General features: G+C 42.4%; 3 protein-coding genes across 9 annotated transcripts in view; 2 read left to right on the top strand and 1 right to left on the bottom strand.

The window, feature by feature from the left end:
• Positions 1–5,461, bottom strand: part of LOC108885784 (signal-induced proliferation-associated 1-like protein 2) — a 77,059-nt gene extending 71,598 nt beyond the window's left edge. For 3 of the 6 annotated variants that reach the window (XM_018680246.2, XM_051076494.1, XM_018680248.2), the window contains exon 1: positions 5,129–5,459. The gene's annotated coding sequence lies outside the window, so the exon portion shown is untranslated. Of the gene's footprint in view, positions 1–5,128 lie in introns of all 6 variants that reach the window. The other 3 variants (XM_051076493.1, XM_051076495.1, XM_018680249.2) reach the window with 2 other exon arrangements.
• A 647-nt stretch (positions 5,462–6,108) lies between these two features.
• On the top strand, positions 6,109–8,816 carry map10 (microtubule associated protein 10). The gene has a single exon (XM_018680250.2). It carries the CDS (start codon positions 6,207–6,209, stop codon positions 8,727–8,729), a length of 2,523 nt encoding a protein of 840 aa, XP_018535766.1. The 5' UTR covers positions 6,109–6,206; the 3' UTR covers positions 8,730–8,816.
• A 1,216-nt stretch (positions 8,817–10,032) lies between these two features.
• On the top strand, positions 10,033–13,523 carry ntpcr (nucleoside-triphosphatase, cancer-related). Of its 2 annotated transcripts, XM_018680243.2 has the most exons (6): positions 10,041–10,140; positions 10,828–10,858; positions 11,006–11,168; positions 11,259–11,361; positions 11,949–12,158; positions 12,762–13,523. In XM_018680243.2, exons 2-6 carry the CDS (start codon positions 10,843–10,845, stop codon positions 12,837–12,839), a joined length of 570 nt encoding a protein of 189 aa, XP_018535759.1. In that variant the 5' UTR covers positions 10,041–10,140; positions 10,828–10,842; the 3' UTR covers positions 12,840–13,523. The 2 variants fall into 2 exon arrangements, with proteins under 2 accessions (XP_018535758.1, XP_018535759.1); XM_018680242.1 differs by lacking the exon at positions 10,828–10,858 and having other exon boundaries at positions 10,033–10,140.
• Positions 13,524–18,400: the final 4,877 nt, after the last annotated feature.

Here is an 18,400-nt window from a genome sequence, read left to right as displayed (position 1 = left end):
CCAGCGCTCTTTTTCTCCATTGTGGCCCAGTGACAGACATGTAGACAAAACATGCAGGGAGAGTCAGCAACTTTCAATGGCCTTTTCCCCAACATTCCTGATATGGACACTAATGAGTCCCCAAGGGAACAGGAGGTTCAGACATAATTCATCTTGGCAAGACACATATGCTATATGCTCGACTGGTGCAAATCCATAATGCATGAAAATGATGTTTTTTTTGGAATGACATTAAATGATTGGCTTGGTGAAACAAAGAGTGATCCTCCCCTGCTCACAGCTCTGACAAGAGGCATTTGCTCTGCTGTCCACTGGGCAAAATTTGTTGTGAAAGGATAAGAAAGGCCTCAATGAAACTATTGTGCGTTCACAACAGGAAGACTAATAGATTTAGTGCAGAGCCAGAGAGCGGTGGTTTGCTTCAATTTTGCTCTTCAGCTTTATGATCAAGCCACAGGCATAAATGCACCATTATTTTAACCCATTGTGCATAACCAGTGGGGTGAGGTGAGTAAGGGAAACAAAAATCTTCATTTTCAAATTCTTTAGTAATTATGATGATCATGGTCCTCCTTTATAAACAGAGATGACCCATGTTTCACTATTGTGTCCGAAAATCAAAGAGATTATCTGGAGGATTAATGATTTTCTCTCAGATGGAAAAACATCTTACAGTTAGATCTGTGTTGACTGTCAGGGTTACATCTGTAAGCCACCACCATGCAGTAAAGATCATACGTAGCTCCGTCTGTCAGTTGCATGTGTAGGATGGAGCTTATAGTAAAATGATAAGGGAGGGTTAAAGGTCAGCCTTAAACAGTAAGGCCCATGCTGGTCTGAGCTGGTCATATGAGGATGTTTTCATGACCACTGACACAGTAGTAATATCGAATGAATGGATATATTGCAATATGTCGTTGCTTATTTATTGTCTGCAAAACAACAAAAGCCCTTCAAAACAGCTGTAATGAGGACATAGCATAGATCATCCACTGGTCCGGATGCATGCTTAATCTCTTCCATTAATGGTCCAGCAATACAGTGATGGCAAAGTCAGTCATCACAGGGCTCAAACCTTTGACCTCCCCACTGCCCTCACATCTCACCTCCTCCTCCATCCCTCAGAGGCTCGGCTGTGTGTCAGCAGAGCCAGCAATGGTGATGACACTGCTCAGCATTTGACTTCGGTCATTATTACTATCTACTCCATCCAGCAGCTTCCCCTCTAGCCATGGCACAGCTTTTTCAACTCAAATGTGCCCAGCACGACAGCGAGCGACTGGATGAGTGGCAAGACGGTGGGAAATTAAACAGCAGAGCAGACACGAGATAATCAAAGCACATGGGAAAGGCTGGTGTTGCAGCTATGTTAGCCAATCTTAGCCATCAACACTTCAAAATGTTGAAAACTGAAAACTGTCCCATTCCTCCTTAAAAACCATGTCAAGTACAACGGAGAAATCTCTTAGTAAAATATCTTTAAATGGCAGCTGTTTCATCTGAACGAACACGGCATCCATCTGTGTCTAATCTACTGTATCTACTATAAGGCTTAACCACATCAGTAAGGTCAGATTAACCAATGATACATCCACTAGACACAAACAAATGAACAAGCAAAGCGGCACATCAGGGCGCCAATCCACATATGTCCTTAAGAAATGTACCACAGGCTATAACATCTCATTTGTGCACATATCATAAAGAGTGGAAATACAGTGCTGTGACGGGCTGCTGGCATCTTCCCGTGGATCCCAGAGATGCACACTGACATACGGCAGCGTCTGAGCAAGCTGCTGAAAATGCCATATCAATGCCATTACAGTGATTACACGTGAGAAGTCGTATGATGTGGACTTCAAACAAAAATTATGAACAACCTTAAGAGAGCATGCTGACCTTGAAGCAGTGAGAAACAGTAACCATGTTTCAGCATTCCTCAGATAATCATATGAAAGATTTACTGCTACTTCTTATTCCAAACTAATGGGAGGCGCTGCTGGCACTGATAAGGAAGATAGTTCAGGAGCTTTTACGCAATTGCTAATGTTACAAATCTAACCACTCCAAATCAAAAGATTTATTCCGAGTCTTTGTACTGTGCACATTATGAATATTGCCCTGTAAACCACACACATCCACCACAAACAAAACCCTAGTGGAACAGGAATCGATTCACAAAAAAACATCAACCTAATGACGGCATCTGTGCTTTCCCTGACAGTGATGAGTGGGCCTAAATCCTTCCATAAATCCAGACTGCAATCAAAACAAAGCCTGACAAAAAAAACGAAGAGAAAGTCTGGCTCTCACAACAGGAGCAGGCAGCATGTGATCCCCTGTCTGCTGGTTGGTTGGTTTTGAAGCAACAGGATTTGGTTGGAGAGGCCTATTGTGACTCCTGGCTAGCCAGCCAGCCAGCCGGTCAGCTGGTCAGCCGGCACAGACCAGACCAGGTTTCCTGATCCTCGTCACATGCATGGGGTGTTGGAGAGGGGCGCCACATGCTTTGGCATGCTTTTGTTGTACAATAAGGAGAAATGCATCACCCCTAACAAACCTGGTCTGAACCCAAGTCCTTTAATAGTTTTTTTTTCCTTCTACTGTTCTCCAAAACATGACTAGTCAGCACACTGGTAGTAAAGCACCGTGGGAACAGAGACAAAGAAGGGGAAAGCCAGCCAGTGCTAGGTGCACTGACTGGTCAGTGCTCCACAAGACTGAAATCAGCCACTGCTGTTAAGTAATTCCCAAACCTCCAGAAAGCCCTCAGACAGTCCTGTGTTATGGTAATATCTCTACAGGCAATTTCTGTTCCACAAACACAACATGACGGCTGTAACTCTAGTGGGGCGTCTCCAAGCCCACTAGGGCCAGAAGACATCCTAAACAGCTCTGCAATGATAACAACTGGATATGGCCTGTGGCTATGTCACAGGAAGCCATTTCTCTGCCAAACCTGACAGGTGTCTTATTGTTCAGCTGAGCACACATTGTGCACATAACTTTATTTTGAAAGACATATCTATCCAGCTCAATTACCCATTGTCTGGTTAGTCATGCAGAAGGCGCTTTTAGAAATAGATGAGTACATATTTCTTCTTCGGGGCCCTCTCTGCACTCTATCGATGGCAGAATGCAACAGATCTCTATTCAAACTAAGATTGAAAGATTTTCGTTGGCACTGTCATTATTATGGCTGCTGAATAGGTCTCCCTCTAGCAGTGCACTGCTGTCAGTGGGTGAGATGTGGTACCTAGGCAGCCTCTTTTCCATCTACATCAGGGAAGAGCGTGTCTTTAATCTATCCTTCATCTATCTGGAAAACGCATGCCTTCCCTTCTGTAATGTGACAAAAAGATACACTTTCCAACAGAAAATTCAACAAGCCAGGAATCAAGTGAAATAAAGACCCTGTAGGTTAAGTATTGTGTGCATCTACATAATGAGGAAAGGCATGAATCCAAAGTCAGTCGGAAAATAGGTTAACTGATAGAAATGTTTGCATGATGACAGACAAAATGAGCAGATTAATTGGGTTGTTTTTTGCTTTTGTGCACAGTAGCAGCAAATTCTTCACACATCACTACAGCTGTCTTTATGCCCTTTCAGGAGAGTGGTCAGTTGATAAATTGCCTCCCTGATGTGCAGACCTATGACAGCTGGAGTTAAGCTAAACATTTATAGTGTTAAAGGAAAATATGTTAAATGTTATAACAGGACATGAACATACTGGAGCCATCTTAAAACACTCCCATGCCTACTTAGTTCAGCACAGCCCCACAGAAAAACTAATCTTTCCCAGACATAAAACCCCACAAAAAATAATGGTGCCTTATTGATTTTAACGCTCCACGAGCAGGGAACTCTTTATGCTTGATCTGTTCAAATGGGAGCTGTGAAGCCAAAAGGACATAAATCCAGAGGCACTGAAAATGAAGCGATGGAAACTTGCATTTACATCCCAGAGCACCTAGTTGTTGTGTCTGCAGCTAGCCACCAGCAGAAGAATGGGCCTATTTGTTTCCCTTTATTGGGGTTTTATTCATTGTGGAGCATAAACTTCCTGCAGGAAGACAGCAAAGGATATGGCACTGGAAGACAAACAACATTTCACTTGTTTACGCTTTCAGTGGAGTATACAGTGCTCTGTATGTTGAATACAAGAGCAGCAAGTAATAAAGCAAGATTGTATGCATACAAGCAAACCGACAGATATTATTTACAAAGAATCTAAACAACTCTGGTGTCAGGGGAACTTGTTCTTTGTCTGGACGTACTGACAAGATCCCACTGCTACAGAAAGTAAACTTCCCCCAAATAAGCACACAATACAACAGTAAAGCACGGTGGAGTGTGTGATTTGCTTTGACCACTGCTGAGATAAATAAGAAAACATCACACTCTGGGCTTTGCAGAACAATTAAACATGGCCTGTGAGACTAAAGCTGTGGTCCTCACCCACACTGGGCACAAGAAGGCTTTACCACCAATGACCAGTTGGACAATGATGCCTTTATCGCCCCCCACCGTTTTCATGGACGCACTCCACTAAACAAATTCATTCAAAAATATTTCTGTGCAAAATCCAGTCCAGGTACCCCCACCCCACTGCCAGCGCGCGCGTGTGCAAGCACCACCACCTCTACCACCATCATCATCATCAAAAATATGACGTCAACATGTAATATCATTAACCGTAATTTTTTAATTGGGACTCATATCACATGGCATACCTTCAGGAATATGCATATAAAATTTGATGCATTTTGCAGTTAATCATGTCTATATGTGAGGCTAATGTACTCCCTGGTAAATAAACAAACAAACAGGAGTCAAGTATAAGTCAACAGACCACAGCTCTGGCCATACACTTTATGAATACACACAAATATAGGATATAGATAGGCTAATGCTGAAACATCATGTCCTACAGCTCTTATATGTTTCTGCTCAGGTGGCTGAAAGTAACTTTATCCTTTGTGTTCACTGTTACCATCGATGTGCCAGTGAGTCTGTACGCCTTTCGCTACTTCCACTGCGCGTATCGCTCCTCACTTTCAGCTACAGCCCTACTTTTTACTTTGTTGTTCGGTTCAGAGGGAGAAAAGGGACACTTGGGTCTTACCTTACAACGTGAGCGGTGTCCTGGCCCGGGTCGCGAGATTGTTAACGCTGTTAATTATCCCAGAGGAGTAAAACCAGTTGAAGCAGTAGCAGTCGGGTCTTTCATCCCACTCTTTCGGTCTCAGCCTCCAGAATGAAGTCGCGCGGACCATTGCAATATCCATCCAGCACCTATCTCCTGTGATGACAGCACGCAAGGAAAATGACTCCGCCCACCCGACGCTGGTACAAACTCTCTGTTTTTCACTCCAGTCCACTCTGACAAATCACTACCATAGGTTTGTGCGCAGATATGGAAAGGAGACTAACAAGACTGATGTCCACCACATGTTAAATTCAAGTAATGAGCCTGCCATGTAACCTAAGTACAGTGGCTCCGTTGCCAATCACCACAAGACTATTTTAGTCTATAAGCCCAATAAGCCCTACAGTGGCACCATCTGGTGAACTGCAGAAAAGTTGCTCTCACAAACTATAACTGAGTAAATTATCATCCCTCTATCCCTTGCACCTGTGCTTGTAATATGTTGTGTTTTCCTTATCTAAGGAGATATTCTGCAGTTGTTAATTTTTCTATTTCCCTTGTTTTATATTTATAAACCGAGTCCCACAATTACTTGTATTTAAATTACAAACAACACTATATTCGTTTAAAAAACAATATAAATGATAATTAAGTCCGTTTTACATCAGTGCAACGGTTAAAGCATCCTTGAAACTACATTTCCTAGATATCGCTGGGCATTGTATGACGTAAATTCTTCGCGACAGTTGTTTGTTTCCATGGAGACTCCCACAATTACCTGTATTTATAAATACAAACAACACACAATACATTATTTGTTTACGAAATATTTTTGATATTTAAGTTCATTTTAAATCAGTGCTATAGCTGAAGGACCCCCTGAAACTACATTTCTTAGGTATCGCTGGACTTTGTATGACGTAAAATACTCGCGACAGTCGTTTGTTTCCATGGAACCGATGGAAGCTAAAAGCTCTACGAGTTAGCGGATTAGCTAAAAGCTTGTTAGTTAGTTTGGTGGCTCTTTTTTTTTTACAGTCACGCAGTTTCCAGGATGTCAGAAGGACATAATAATGATAATCTCGAGACTCTGTTCTCATTTGAGCTTTTGGTGGAATATATCCGAATCGAGAGGGATACTAATGTTTCCGACGAGCTGGCTCTTGGAGTGCGACTGCTAGATTTCCCAACGCTGCTGATTTATCAGCCTCAACACAGAACTGGTGACATTAACCAACCCGAAAAGCATGAGGAAGACAAGCGGAGACAATTCGCCTTTCACAGAGGCAAATCTTGTTTCTTCAAAATGAACCTGAACTCACTGCACACCCACTTATCTAACACCCCTCTCTATGCCATGGTGTTGGATGTGAAAGAGGAGATTCCCAAATTAGTTGGCTCCTCTCTGATATCACTGGCTAAAGTGATGGACAGAATCAGGCAGGATGTGACTGAGCATGGTGTTTCTGCTCCCTCCTCACACGGAGAAAGGGGGCTTGTTGGCATGTGCAGCCTCACGGGGGAGAAAATTGGATCGATTTTCCTGAGTTATAAACTGCTAAGTCTGGGAGCTAGTTTACTGCCACATATCACGGACAGGATGGATATTAAAAGCACCAGATTACATGGAGGACAGCATGTACAAGAAGGCATCAAAGAGGGAAACATATCTACAGAATCAGTGCCTCTTGACTGTGTCAATTCACCCACCCTGGACAAGTCTGATGCTAGCAGAAACACACAAAACAAGGGACCGGCAAATACAAAAATCCTGATAAGTGAGGATAATCAGGACAATGCTATCGAACACAGACCAAGAACACAAGTTCCTCAAACAGTCCAAGACACTGAGAACTATTTTGAGGAGGATTTAACTGTATTCTGTCCCCCACATCTTTACTACCGTAATTCTGCAGAGGAAAAAAGCAAAAATGAAGGTGGGGATTACAAACTTTTAACTCTTGACTCAGAGGCGTTTACATTTGAAGACTCATGCTCTGAGGATGAGATGGCTGAAAATAAGAGTGATGGTCCAGGTTCGCCAACGACAGACCAGAGAATGAGAAAGGATGCAAAAACATTGAGAAACCAAGAAACCAGTGGGGCGAGTCCAAATGTCCTCGGGGAAGCTTTACGACAGTTGCCTCTGCTAAATGCTCTTCTTGTAGAGCTGTCACAGTTGAATGGCCAGAACCCACAACAGCCTTTGTCTATTCATCCCAGTCTAGCGTGGATTTACAGGCCTGCATCCGCAGAGCCTTCAGCTGAACACAGAGACACACCACGGAAAACGTTGCAGAAAACCAGACAGAGGACAAGTCCCCATTTTAAACATTTACACCCCCCTAGAAACTGTTCTACTCCAATAGCTAGGCCTACATCTGTACACAAGAAAGACAAACAAGAAGAGGCTTTGACTGAGAGTAAAAGCTCTAGTAAATCTCCTGGGAAGAAGCTTGTTTATGGAACCACTAAAACATTTAATCTAAGGCTAAAGCAAGTATCACCCCTTAAAGTAAAACGCCATGAATGCATGGAATTGATACAGAATGAAACACGGGCAGATAAGGCCAAAAGCAAGGCAAAGAATAAAATCATCAAGTCCAGCAATAAGAAATCAGTATTAAATCAGAGCTCCAGTCTCGATGAAAATATTGAGACAATGATACAAGGCATCACAGTGGACGGTGCACTCCAAGAAACAACCTCACTTAAACAGAAAAACCCGCATGGGAAAGTTCATGATAAACAAGACAGTGACTCTCCAAGAATTTCAGAAAAACTTTCTTCTTCTGAGAGAAGAGACTTGAAATGTATTCATATCCCCAGTGTGAGTAGCGACAGCGCTTCCCAAAACAAAGACAAGAGCGAGCGTCACAGTGAATCAAATCTATCCCGGTCTGAATCTGACAGGCATAGAGAGAAAATTGAATCCTCAGGAAGCAGCAGACAGAGCAGCCGAAAGTCTTCATTTTCAGACTCCAGCAGAGAAGGAAATGAAGAAGCAGACTACGCTGATGATTTTAACAGCCTTGAACCCAGTGATGCATACTCTCCTGACCCCATGAGTAGCCCTGAGCCCTCTAGACCCAAAACTCCGAAGTCTCCTGTCCGTCCCGACTTGTGCACCTCCGACTCTGGTTCTGAATCTGTCCAGAGGAGAGCACACCTCCCCGTGCCTGTCAAAGCCCCCAGCTCCCCACAGCGGACTCTGAGGGGCACACACATCATTCGACCTCGCACCCACGCCTCTGCCATCAGCTTTTCTTCCGATGATGGTGACAGAGACCGGTCAGCTCCCTTACAAATCATATGCTCCAGAAAGCAGATGATGACAGAGAGTGGCAGAGTGGAAAGGAGCTCCGGTGCTGAGAGTTTCATATCATCAAGAGGTCACAGGAGTGAGTCGACCAGGAATAGTGGTACAGTTCAAGGATTTTCTCAAGAGTCAGTATCCTCCTTTGAACCACAAGAGGCAGAGGAACTGGAGGATGAGCTTGGATCTCTGGATTTTAGAAAAGAGTATCAGCATATCTCTGAGCTAGTGGCCAACAAGCTCCCTGGTTACACTATGTAAAGAAAAATATGTCATTCTACATTATGGAAACATCATCTATTGAAACAGATGAGTCGTCATAATGTACTGTTCACATCCTGCAAATATGTAAATTTTAAGTCTGATGATCACTTTGAATAAAGACAAGCTTTTTGTGGATGTAATATGGTCATTTTACCTATTAATCACTCAGTTAACACTATGCTACTGGACGTTTGTATAAAGTATGAGTCTATTAGTAACATAAGAGAACAGAAAATCCTTCCATGCACCATTTATGCAAATCATTTCATTTATGAGCTCTCATTCCCAGTTGAGTTGTCACAAACTGAAAATTCCCTACTGCTCCAAGAGCAGGTCCTGACTTCAGGTAACACCACACACTACTTTGCATATTACCCTTAACATTGTTTGATTAGCAAAGCAGACTGTTATGTTTTTGCATGATACTGTGAGTTACAATCAGTGGGACAACTAAACTGTAACCATTTACATTGGTGGAAAATTTGGTGCTACATTATATTATGTTATTATGTTATTATATTATGTACTAGATTTTCATTTGAAATGCTGCAAGTTCAGCATCAAACTTCATTCATTTACTCACCAAGAATTGTCTCCAGACATGGAGTGCAATGCCAGTGTTTTGCTGCTAGATTTCTTCTACTGAAGTTAGCATGCTAACGGCCTACTGCCCTAAAAATGTAGCGCTGCTCAGAGGGTATATTCTAAACTTGCAAACGCATTAATGGCTGAATTTTGTGGCAAGCACCATCACCACTACATGCTCCTAGCAAGAAACCAAGTTTGGTGGCACAAAGATCTTACTTACAACTTCTTTAAGAACACGACTTGCACTTATTCGTCAAACAGCTACAATGTTCAACTGCTGTTAACACTTAAATGCATTGGTAGTAACCCAATGAAATGGCGCCTAATATAATATTAAGAGGGGGCATTCAGCACAGTAAGTACTTTTAATTTTAAAGAACAAACTTTTACTTCCGGTGGGCAAAAGTTTAAATGCAGGGTTTTTACTTTTAATGAAATATTTTACATAGTGCTATCTCTCCTTTTACTTAATAAAGTGTACAAATACTTCGTTCATCACTGCTAATATGTATGAATATATAAAACTGATGACGTCTCATGCATAAAGCTGAATAACGACTATTTTCATCGTTCACCTGTTTATTAAATGAAACAATTAAAAACCATGAATTATACACTGTATAAATAATGTATAAGAGTTGATAATAATGTTAAATTTGCCCGTAAACAACCGAATTATGCTGGATTTTTCAAAATAAAGTGCTGAGGGCTAGTGCTTATCGCGCATGCGTCAAAAATCTGTGTACGGAAGAGCTGCAGCAGCACGTCGAATGGTTCCAAACAGAGATGTTCAAACACGTTTTCTTGACAGGACCTCCAGGTAACACTTAACATCCAGTGTGTACGGTGCTGTTGAAGTTAAAGTTGCTGTAAATCCAGAAGCAGAGTCCCAGTCAGTAAACGTTAGTTAGTAAAAGTTTGACAAAAGTTAGCTCCTTCTAGCTATTTTTTTCCGGCTAGTACCGAATTATACTGGTATGGTTTAATGAGAACAGATAGAGGAGACGTTCATACAAGCAGTCCCGCTTTAAACATGACTTTTGACGGGTTTTCAGTCAGTCTTACCCATTAATTCCTTCTGACAGATAAGTTGGACTATACAGCTGTCCTGCAATGAATCCTCCCTGCATGAAAGAGGTGTTTCTGTTTTATAGTCTACCCACACTGATTGAAATGACACAAACTGAGCCTTATAACCGTCATGAAAGCAGGATCTATTCATTGCAGGACTGCTGTATTACACTGCACCAGTTTTGAGAAAATGGGTCCCTGGGCACAGAGAGATAAAAGCCCCACCACCCCTCCTATATAGGATCCCCAGACTGAAAAAGACATATCAGTATTGTAGTAGTATTGTGTCTCTCTTTATGGTGGATTTGTAGTGGTAGGATCTGTATTGATTGCTATGTGTCTATTTTTTGTTATTTTGCATCTCTTTGTGACCATTTTGAATATATTTTCATTGTTTTGTGAATATTTTTGGTCATATGCATCTTTAACCTTTCAGGCCCCTGAGGCTGAAATGGATTACGCATTTGGTAATCCATGCGTGGGTGTATATACATTGAGTAGAGCATTGATTAAAAAATAACGTCGCCAGTATGATTAATGTACATTTACAGTAAATCCATGTACCCTAGTTTTAACTTGTGATATTGCAGCTGTTTTCTTGTTTTTGCTTGCAGGTGTGGGGAAAACCACTTTGGTCCAGAAAGCCTGCGAGGCTTTAGTGTCATCAGGAGTGGGTGTTGAAGGGTTTTACACAGAGGAGGTCAGAGAGGGAGGCAGGAGAGTCGGCTTTGATGTCGTCACTATGACAGGAGAGAGGGGCCACCTGTCCAGAATCAGGTAGCGGGGTTGTCATCCTATCCAAACCTAACTACCTGCTGTCTTTTATCACTGTGTTTTGACTAACACTCACTTCATCTTGACGTACAGAGATGTTGCTGGTGCGTCTCATGGCAGACGGGAATACACAGTTGGGCAGTATGTGGTTGACTTGCCTTCATTTGAAAACCTGGCTCTCCCCCTCTTCAGAAACGTAAGATGGCAACATGTGCTTTTTTTTATTTTACTAAACTCACCCTTATCAGTAGATCACAGTAAGCTGAATCCTCCCATGTCTCCCCACTTAACAAATCATCAAACCTTTGATTTTCTTAGAATTGATGGAATAATTTGAAGCTTGCAAACACATAAATTCCAGAGTGACATTTTTAGTGTTCGTGGTGCCGTCTGGCTGTCAGTGACCGTGATTAATCCGGCATGTAAGTGAGCCCGGAGTGACGCCTACACATGCGCTGTAAAGGAAGGTGTCTGTGCCTTGGCGGCACATGCTCCACTTTCATCTCACTTAAAGCTTTTTCACAGCACCCGTCGCGTGTAACATGCAACCACTGTCACAGTCATACTATCAGATTCACACACATGACACATTAACGTGATGAGCTTTCGCCACACGTTAGATTAGCCACACAGCCACCAGTGAAACCTGTTTCTTCTTTTTATTGATAAATATGCAAACTGAGCTGGTTCCCTTTCATTTCCAAATCATAACTAACATCAAGCACACATATCTGCATGAATCGACAGCGCATTTGCCCTAATGTTAGCATGTTTCTTTTGCAGGTGGGGTCAGCAGCTGGGGCCAGCAGGAAGGTGTTTGTCATTGACGAAATTGGCAAAATGGAGCTCTTCAGCCAGTCGTTCATCAGGTCAGTGAGACAGACCCTAGATGGCTCTTCCTGCACCATCCTGGGCACCATTCCCATCCCTAAAGGTAAACCACTGGGTCTCGTGGAAGAAGTGCGGAGCAGGAGAGACGTCAAAGTCTTTACTGTGAGTACGAACACTAGCACACTCTCTGGAAAAAAAGAGAGATATTTAGGTCAGTTTAGGGGCTTATAAGTCCCACAATAGCCATAGGACACTGTTTACACTGCATCCTCTTGGTCTTAGGAGGGTAGTCAGTCTGCTCACTAACGCAGAAGGGGCATGCCCCGCATTATCCCGCTCTTATAGCAGGATTAACTCTAAATCATGCGTGACTGATTCAACAACAAAGGGTGGTCTCAGATGTCAAAATAATTTATCACGGAAGACTCAGTTATGGATATTGTCATGCAAAGTACTCACTGTGCTGGAGTAGTTATTATATCAAGTGAGGTAAAGAAGCAGCGTAAACATTTTTATTGGCAAACATGATGAGTAATTTCACTTAGAGACAGTAGGTCAGAGATTTGGTGTTTACAACATGTGGTTTGATAATCTCAAAGTGGACATTGTGTCCTCTGAGGCTCAGATCCTACACAACAAGACAACTGTCACACTTCTCATATTACTTAGCTTTGGCAGCACATAATATACATAACTTTACATTGTCTACAGACTATCCCCACTTACCATCTGTAATGATTTTTGCTCATTTCTTTTCCCACTTAGGTGTCTAAGGAGAACAGAAATGCTATTCTACAAGACATTTTAGCAGCACTACAAGACTGTCTAAAACATACAGCCTAATACAGAGCTATTAAAAGGGGAACAGCTTAGCAGTTTGTGTGTATTTTTGTGCTGACAACAAGTTTTATTTGTGTCAGTGCATATACACTAAACACAGCCAGACCATCCACTGGGTCTGTACACACTTTGTAACAGGGTTGTGACCCAACCTGATGGGCGCCAGAGCTGCTGAAAGAGTTAGTGTGTCACATGCATGCATTTATGTACACAATTCTTTTTTTTTCATCCTCACGCAACCTCAAAATGGATTGCATGCTGAATAATTGATTGTGAGATGGAACACAGCAGGGGAATTGTTCGGTTAGTGTGTAAATACCCCATGCTCTCAGAGCAAAAGACTGCTTGGTCCTCAAAACAGCTGTGTTTTATTTTTTATTTAGCTGTTGGTCTTACCCAGACTCTGGCGGGCAGTTCTCATTTTTAGTGCATAATATTCATTTGTTCACAAGGACAAGTGGTGCTGCTTTGTCTTTGAAAGCGAGCAAACAAAGCAGTGCCTCTTGTCATGAATTTAGCCCTGTGCTATGTGAGCCTCCATTGTGTTTGTCTTGTCAACCTGTGAATGTGCCCACTGAACATCAATCAATATTTAACAGTACATGTATGTCCAATCCTTTCATGGTTTATTCATCTACTAGCATGGACGAAGAAATGGAAAAATAAACCATTATTTCCTTTCAACAATGAGACAGTTTCATTTCTTATAGTCAAAGATTGAAATTGGTCATTTGTTTAGCAGTTGTAAATGTTTTCATACTGTTGATATGCTTTACTGTTGTTTCCATATTCAGCACAACAGTACACATAAATACGCTTCACTTTTGTTTTGCATATTTTCTGCTCTGTCCTTGGAGATAATGGAATTTCTGTCCATGGGCAGTCAGCTTACAGTAAAGGATAACTACAGTATCACTGAATATAGGATTTTAGAGATGTCAGAGTGCATTCATGAAGGGTTTTACTCTGATGTTCTAGGACAAAAGAGGTCTCTGATGGGTTTAGAGTTATACAATGAGACGTGTTGTCAAACTCTGTGACAGACCAGAAACAGCTGCAAATTAAATCTGGCACTTCTTTGTTTTAGACAAAGTGTCTATATTCTTCTTAAATATCTTTTTTTAGAAATAGGTGAGGTAGAGACCGAAGAAGCTCAAGAACATTCAAGTTTCCTGAGGTGACTGATCATACACAACTGTAAACCTCACTGACTCTGTGTGAGCTTCAAAGTCTGGCAGATGTATCAAGGTTTTTAATAGAAACCCTCTGGTAAAGATATTTGTTTCAACACCAAAGCGTCTTCAGGTCATTTGAAAGTGAAATACATGGAAGGCTTTTTTGGCAGGGTTTTTTAACACTGCTTGTATAACTGATGTAACCTGTCAGGCTGGCTGCAGAGAGAACTGCCAGCTGTGATCTGCGTCAGACGTGCTGCTGCGCCAGCATCTGTTCTGTGGCCACTGCTGACGTACCGCTGGATCAACTGGCACTAACAGTGGCTAAATTGGCCTCAAAGTCAACATTGCTATGGTTGTATTTTTGAACTAACATGGAAACATGATTATTTTGTTATTGTTGGTACAGAGGTAACAGGCAGTTAGAGTTGATGGTATGGTTCAGGGTGGGAAAGCCAAGCAGTGCTGCAGAGGGAGCTGGAAGGTGATCCTCCGCACCCTGCAGCAGGGCAGCAGATGGGTTATGTAACAGTGACAAGGACTTTGCCAGTTTTACCAAGTAAAGGGTGTGTGTGTGTGTGTGGATGCATTTGATGTGTTATGATGTAATTAGGAAGCCATATTGTCTGTACTGTCATTCACAGCAGTGAGTACAAGTAAAGATTGTGGAGTAGCTCATCTAATTTGGGAAAAATAGCAGACATTTGGCTTCTTTTATTAGAGTCAATATCCTCATATTGAGTCAGCTGTGTTAAGAAAGCTAGCAAGGAAGCAGAGAAGTTGGAACACTTTAGCTGAAAGTGATGGCTGAATGGTTAAAATAGACTGCTAAAAATAGGCCCTGTGATAAAATGGCTAAAAACCAGTGGCACAGGAAACACTGAACAGATACAGGGAAGAGTGGATTCCACTAAACATCAGCACATTCTGGATGCAAAGGTCCTGCAGTCAGTCAACAAAGTTAAATGAGGCTGGCTTCTATAACCAAACAATGATCCAGAGAAAACCTCAAAATCCACCATGAACCACTTCACCAAACCCAAGCTGAAGCTTTTGGAGCTTTCCCCACAGCCCCCTGACCTGATCATTCAAAGTCTCTGTTTAGATCTTAAACATCAGACAGCCTAAAAAAATCTCAGAGTTTGAAGTGATCTGCAGGAGGAATGGATGACAATTCCTAAATCAAAAATAGAAAGACTACAAGAAGTGTTCACAGGCTGCCAGAGGAGTTTTTACTTTACTGACTTAGTAGGGTGCCCAAACATTCGCACAGGCAACGATTATTTTTGATTACATTTCTTCTTATTATTGTAAGACTGTGCAGACGTGTCACCCTGCTTACTATATTTTATTGTAAATACCGTGGGTTTGCTCATTCATATTAACCGTGTGTAACTGTAACAATTGGATTCAGTGTCAGGGGACTTGAATGTGTTGATGCGTCTGAAGCAGAAGGCCTGAAAGACCATATAGAAAAGCTTGAATGAATATGAGGTGAATTAATATCCATATCACAGGGATGCATACGCACCATATCTGCGGGACAGATGTCTGTATGGCACCCTCCACCCTTTATCCCCCCACACATGGAGGACACAGAAATGCAAGGAGCTTACCAACAATCCAGGACAAAAGGGAGCTTGCTGGTTGGAGGGAGGGAGGAGGGGGTGAGGGTGGATGGTGGGGAGCTGGTGCTTAGATGAGGAAATTTCTCTCTAGTTATTGCACTTTGTGGTACCAGCCCAGGAGGCACACTGACAGCTGTAGAGCGGGGACATATTATGATATATTGTCCAAGAAGCCCTTGGCCAAAATGCCAAACACATCAGATGAAAATCTGACATATTGTTCAGAGACCATGTGGGAGATACACAAAAGCCTGCTCCAGCTCTCCCAAAGCCGGACTTCAAATTCACTGTTTATTTCCCAGGATGATCGTATGATTTATTGTAAGATGTGGACTTAAGGCTTCTTAGCATCTGTGATGTCAGATTTCTCAGTGCCAAAGCCTGCACATGGTAAGTGCTTAGCAATACTGCCTTGAATCAAGGTTGTTTCTCAGCATGTACTGGGTACGTGAGTTCTCACAGTCTCTGCCACAAGGCTTTGCATAGCCTGCAAAGTACAACAGCCAGACAGTGTGATTTCAGATATATTCCCAGGAAGCTATAACCGAGCTCTAATTCAGCTCATTGTGCTAATGAGCAGAACTAATGTCCGCTGGTCTTGACAGGTGGGCTGTTAATGTCAAATGGGGTCTAAAGGTTTTGGAAATGAAGCCATTTGATCTGGGTTCCTAACCACTATTCCACCCTTCTGCCCACCACTGATGATTCCTAAACCAGTCTTCCCATTACATCACTTTCATGGGCTCCCCGGGGCTGCTGGAGGCAGACAGTGTTGGGTTTCAAAGCCTGTGTCCGGGCTAGTAGCACACCACGCTGCAGGACTACCTTTTGAGCTCAGGATCAAAGCTCAAAGAAGAACAAGAAGTGAAAGAAAATAAAAGGAAAATCTTTGTATGATCTCAACAAATTTCTTCTTTGTTATTCCTGAAATGAGCAGGATTTATTATTCTCCAAAAATGCTGACGTGAATCTATATTTATTTTGACCTGATGGCTTTGTGATGCCACATGGACTATTTTCCATCAACAGCAGGGGAGGGGTGGGGGCCTGAGGACATCCTTCTCCTCTTACACTACCTTGACAGTACCTTGTGATCTCCGGATCTCTTTGAATGACTGTGGTAACCGCTGTGAGTCACCCTTTAGTTCACCACATACCAAAACCTGGACTTTACCTCACCTTTGGGAGGATATGTCATGTGAGCTGTCATTAGTGGTCGGAGAGGGGAAATGCATCAACCAAAGTGTGGAGAAGTGTGTGGGCGTTGTGTTTTGTGGTGAAGGTATCCACTGCCTCGCCATATATTCCCACAACTCCGAGTGAAAACCCCCAGAGTTTAGTGACACTCACATGCAGAATGAGCGCATCACTGTCTCTGCAGGGGAGGGCTGAAACCCCCGGAGCTGTGCGGGAAGCAGTGGGAGCTGTCAGGAGATGATGTGGAGGTCAGAGGGCGCGGAGAGGACACAAAGATCGAGGGGAATGGTGATCAATCGATTGACCAGTGCTGCGTCCCTCGGGGCCACAAAGGATGTGGCTGTCATTCCAAACTTGACAGAGAAGAAAAACACACAGAAACTGTCTTTATTGTGGAGGGAAAAAAACCCAATGTTTGCAGTCCATGCATGTCAGGAAAATAGGTGCCATATGTGCATGAAGCAACTATGTGAATTTGCCAGTCATATCCTGTATGTCACTGTGGATCATTAACTTGTCCTGCATGGAGTACACTAATAGCATATAGATCATAGCAGTGGCACATGAACATGACTTACATAGGGATTTTTCTATATAAACTGAGCGAACGTAGGGTGTATTTCACAGTGCTGTGAGAGGTTGAGTCATACAGTTTCAGCTCTATAGAGTCTTGATAATGATTCGCAGATTGCTGACTTGCCGTGATTAATGCCTCTGCTGGATGCTTTTGACAAATTTGCACCACAAACGCACAACTTCTCAAACTGTTTCCATTCCATACGCTACTGTAGCGGCTGTGTGCATGTGTGTATGCATATATACATGCCAAGACCACACTGTGACTTTTGGCAGCGCTTTATGAATGGAAAGGTGGTGTAATGGTTGTGCCAAAACGCAATGCTGCTTCTCCTCCTCCTTTTATTTTTTTGTAGTGCTGCTCTTCAATGGGAGAAAGGTGCACTTTTCACAGGGGCATGGCCTAATGTCTGTTGTTCAACTAACATTTTAACCACACCCCTAAATGACCGTTCAGCTGCTTTTATCCTTCCCTTTCACTGACGCTTCATCTTTGAGTGCTCACATACAAACTGATCATTCAGCTGCTTCCAGGGATTGAAATCCATTATTCCACCTCCACTGATTTCACCTGCTTTTGGCTCTTACACTTCAGCTGACACTTCAGACCCCATCAGTGCTTACACTTCTACTGCTTTCAGTGCTTTAACTTCAGCTGCATCTCTCATACAACACATCACAAGTGAACAGTTATCATTTTAGGATATTTTAACCTGTTTACAGTGTTGCCACCTGCAATTTCCAAAGCATGCACTTTACACAAAAATGTAACCTTTCCTAAATCATGTCTTCTAGAACCTTTACATTTGTACAAATAGATCACTTTCTTTGCCCTTTCCCTCCCTGTACTATCTAATCTGTAGGGACATCTTGTAGGGAATCGCTGAATATTTTGTAATGCTAAACACAAGTATTTTGCAAACTCTTTATGCATATGACTCATTATGCAGCCATAATGTCTGTGGAGAACGCTTGGTTCCTTAGCATA

Source organism: Lates calcarifer, linkage group LG16_LG22 (assembly GCF_001640805.2).
Source record: "Lates calcarifer isolate ASB-BC8 linkage group LG16_LG22, TLL_Latcal_v3, whole genome shotgun sequence".
Lineage (NCBI taxonomy): Eukaryota > Metazoa > Chordata > Actinopteri > Centropomidae > Lates > Lates calcarifer.
This window is presented reverse-complemented; position numbering and strand designations above follow the sequence as displayed.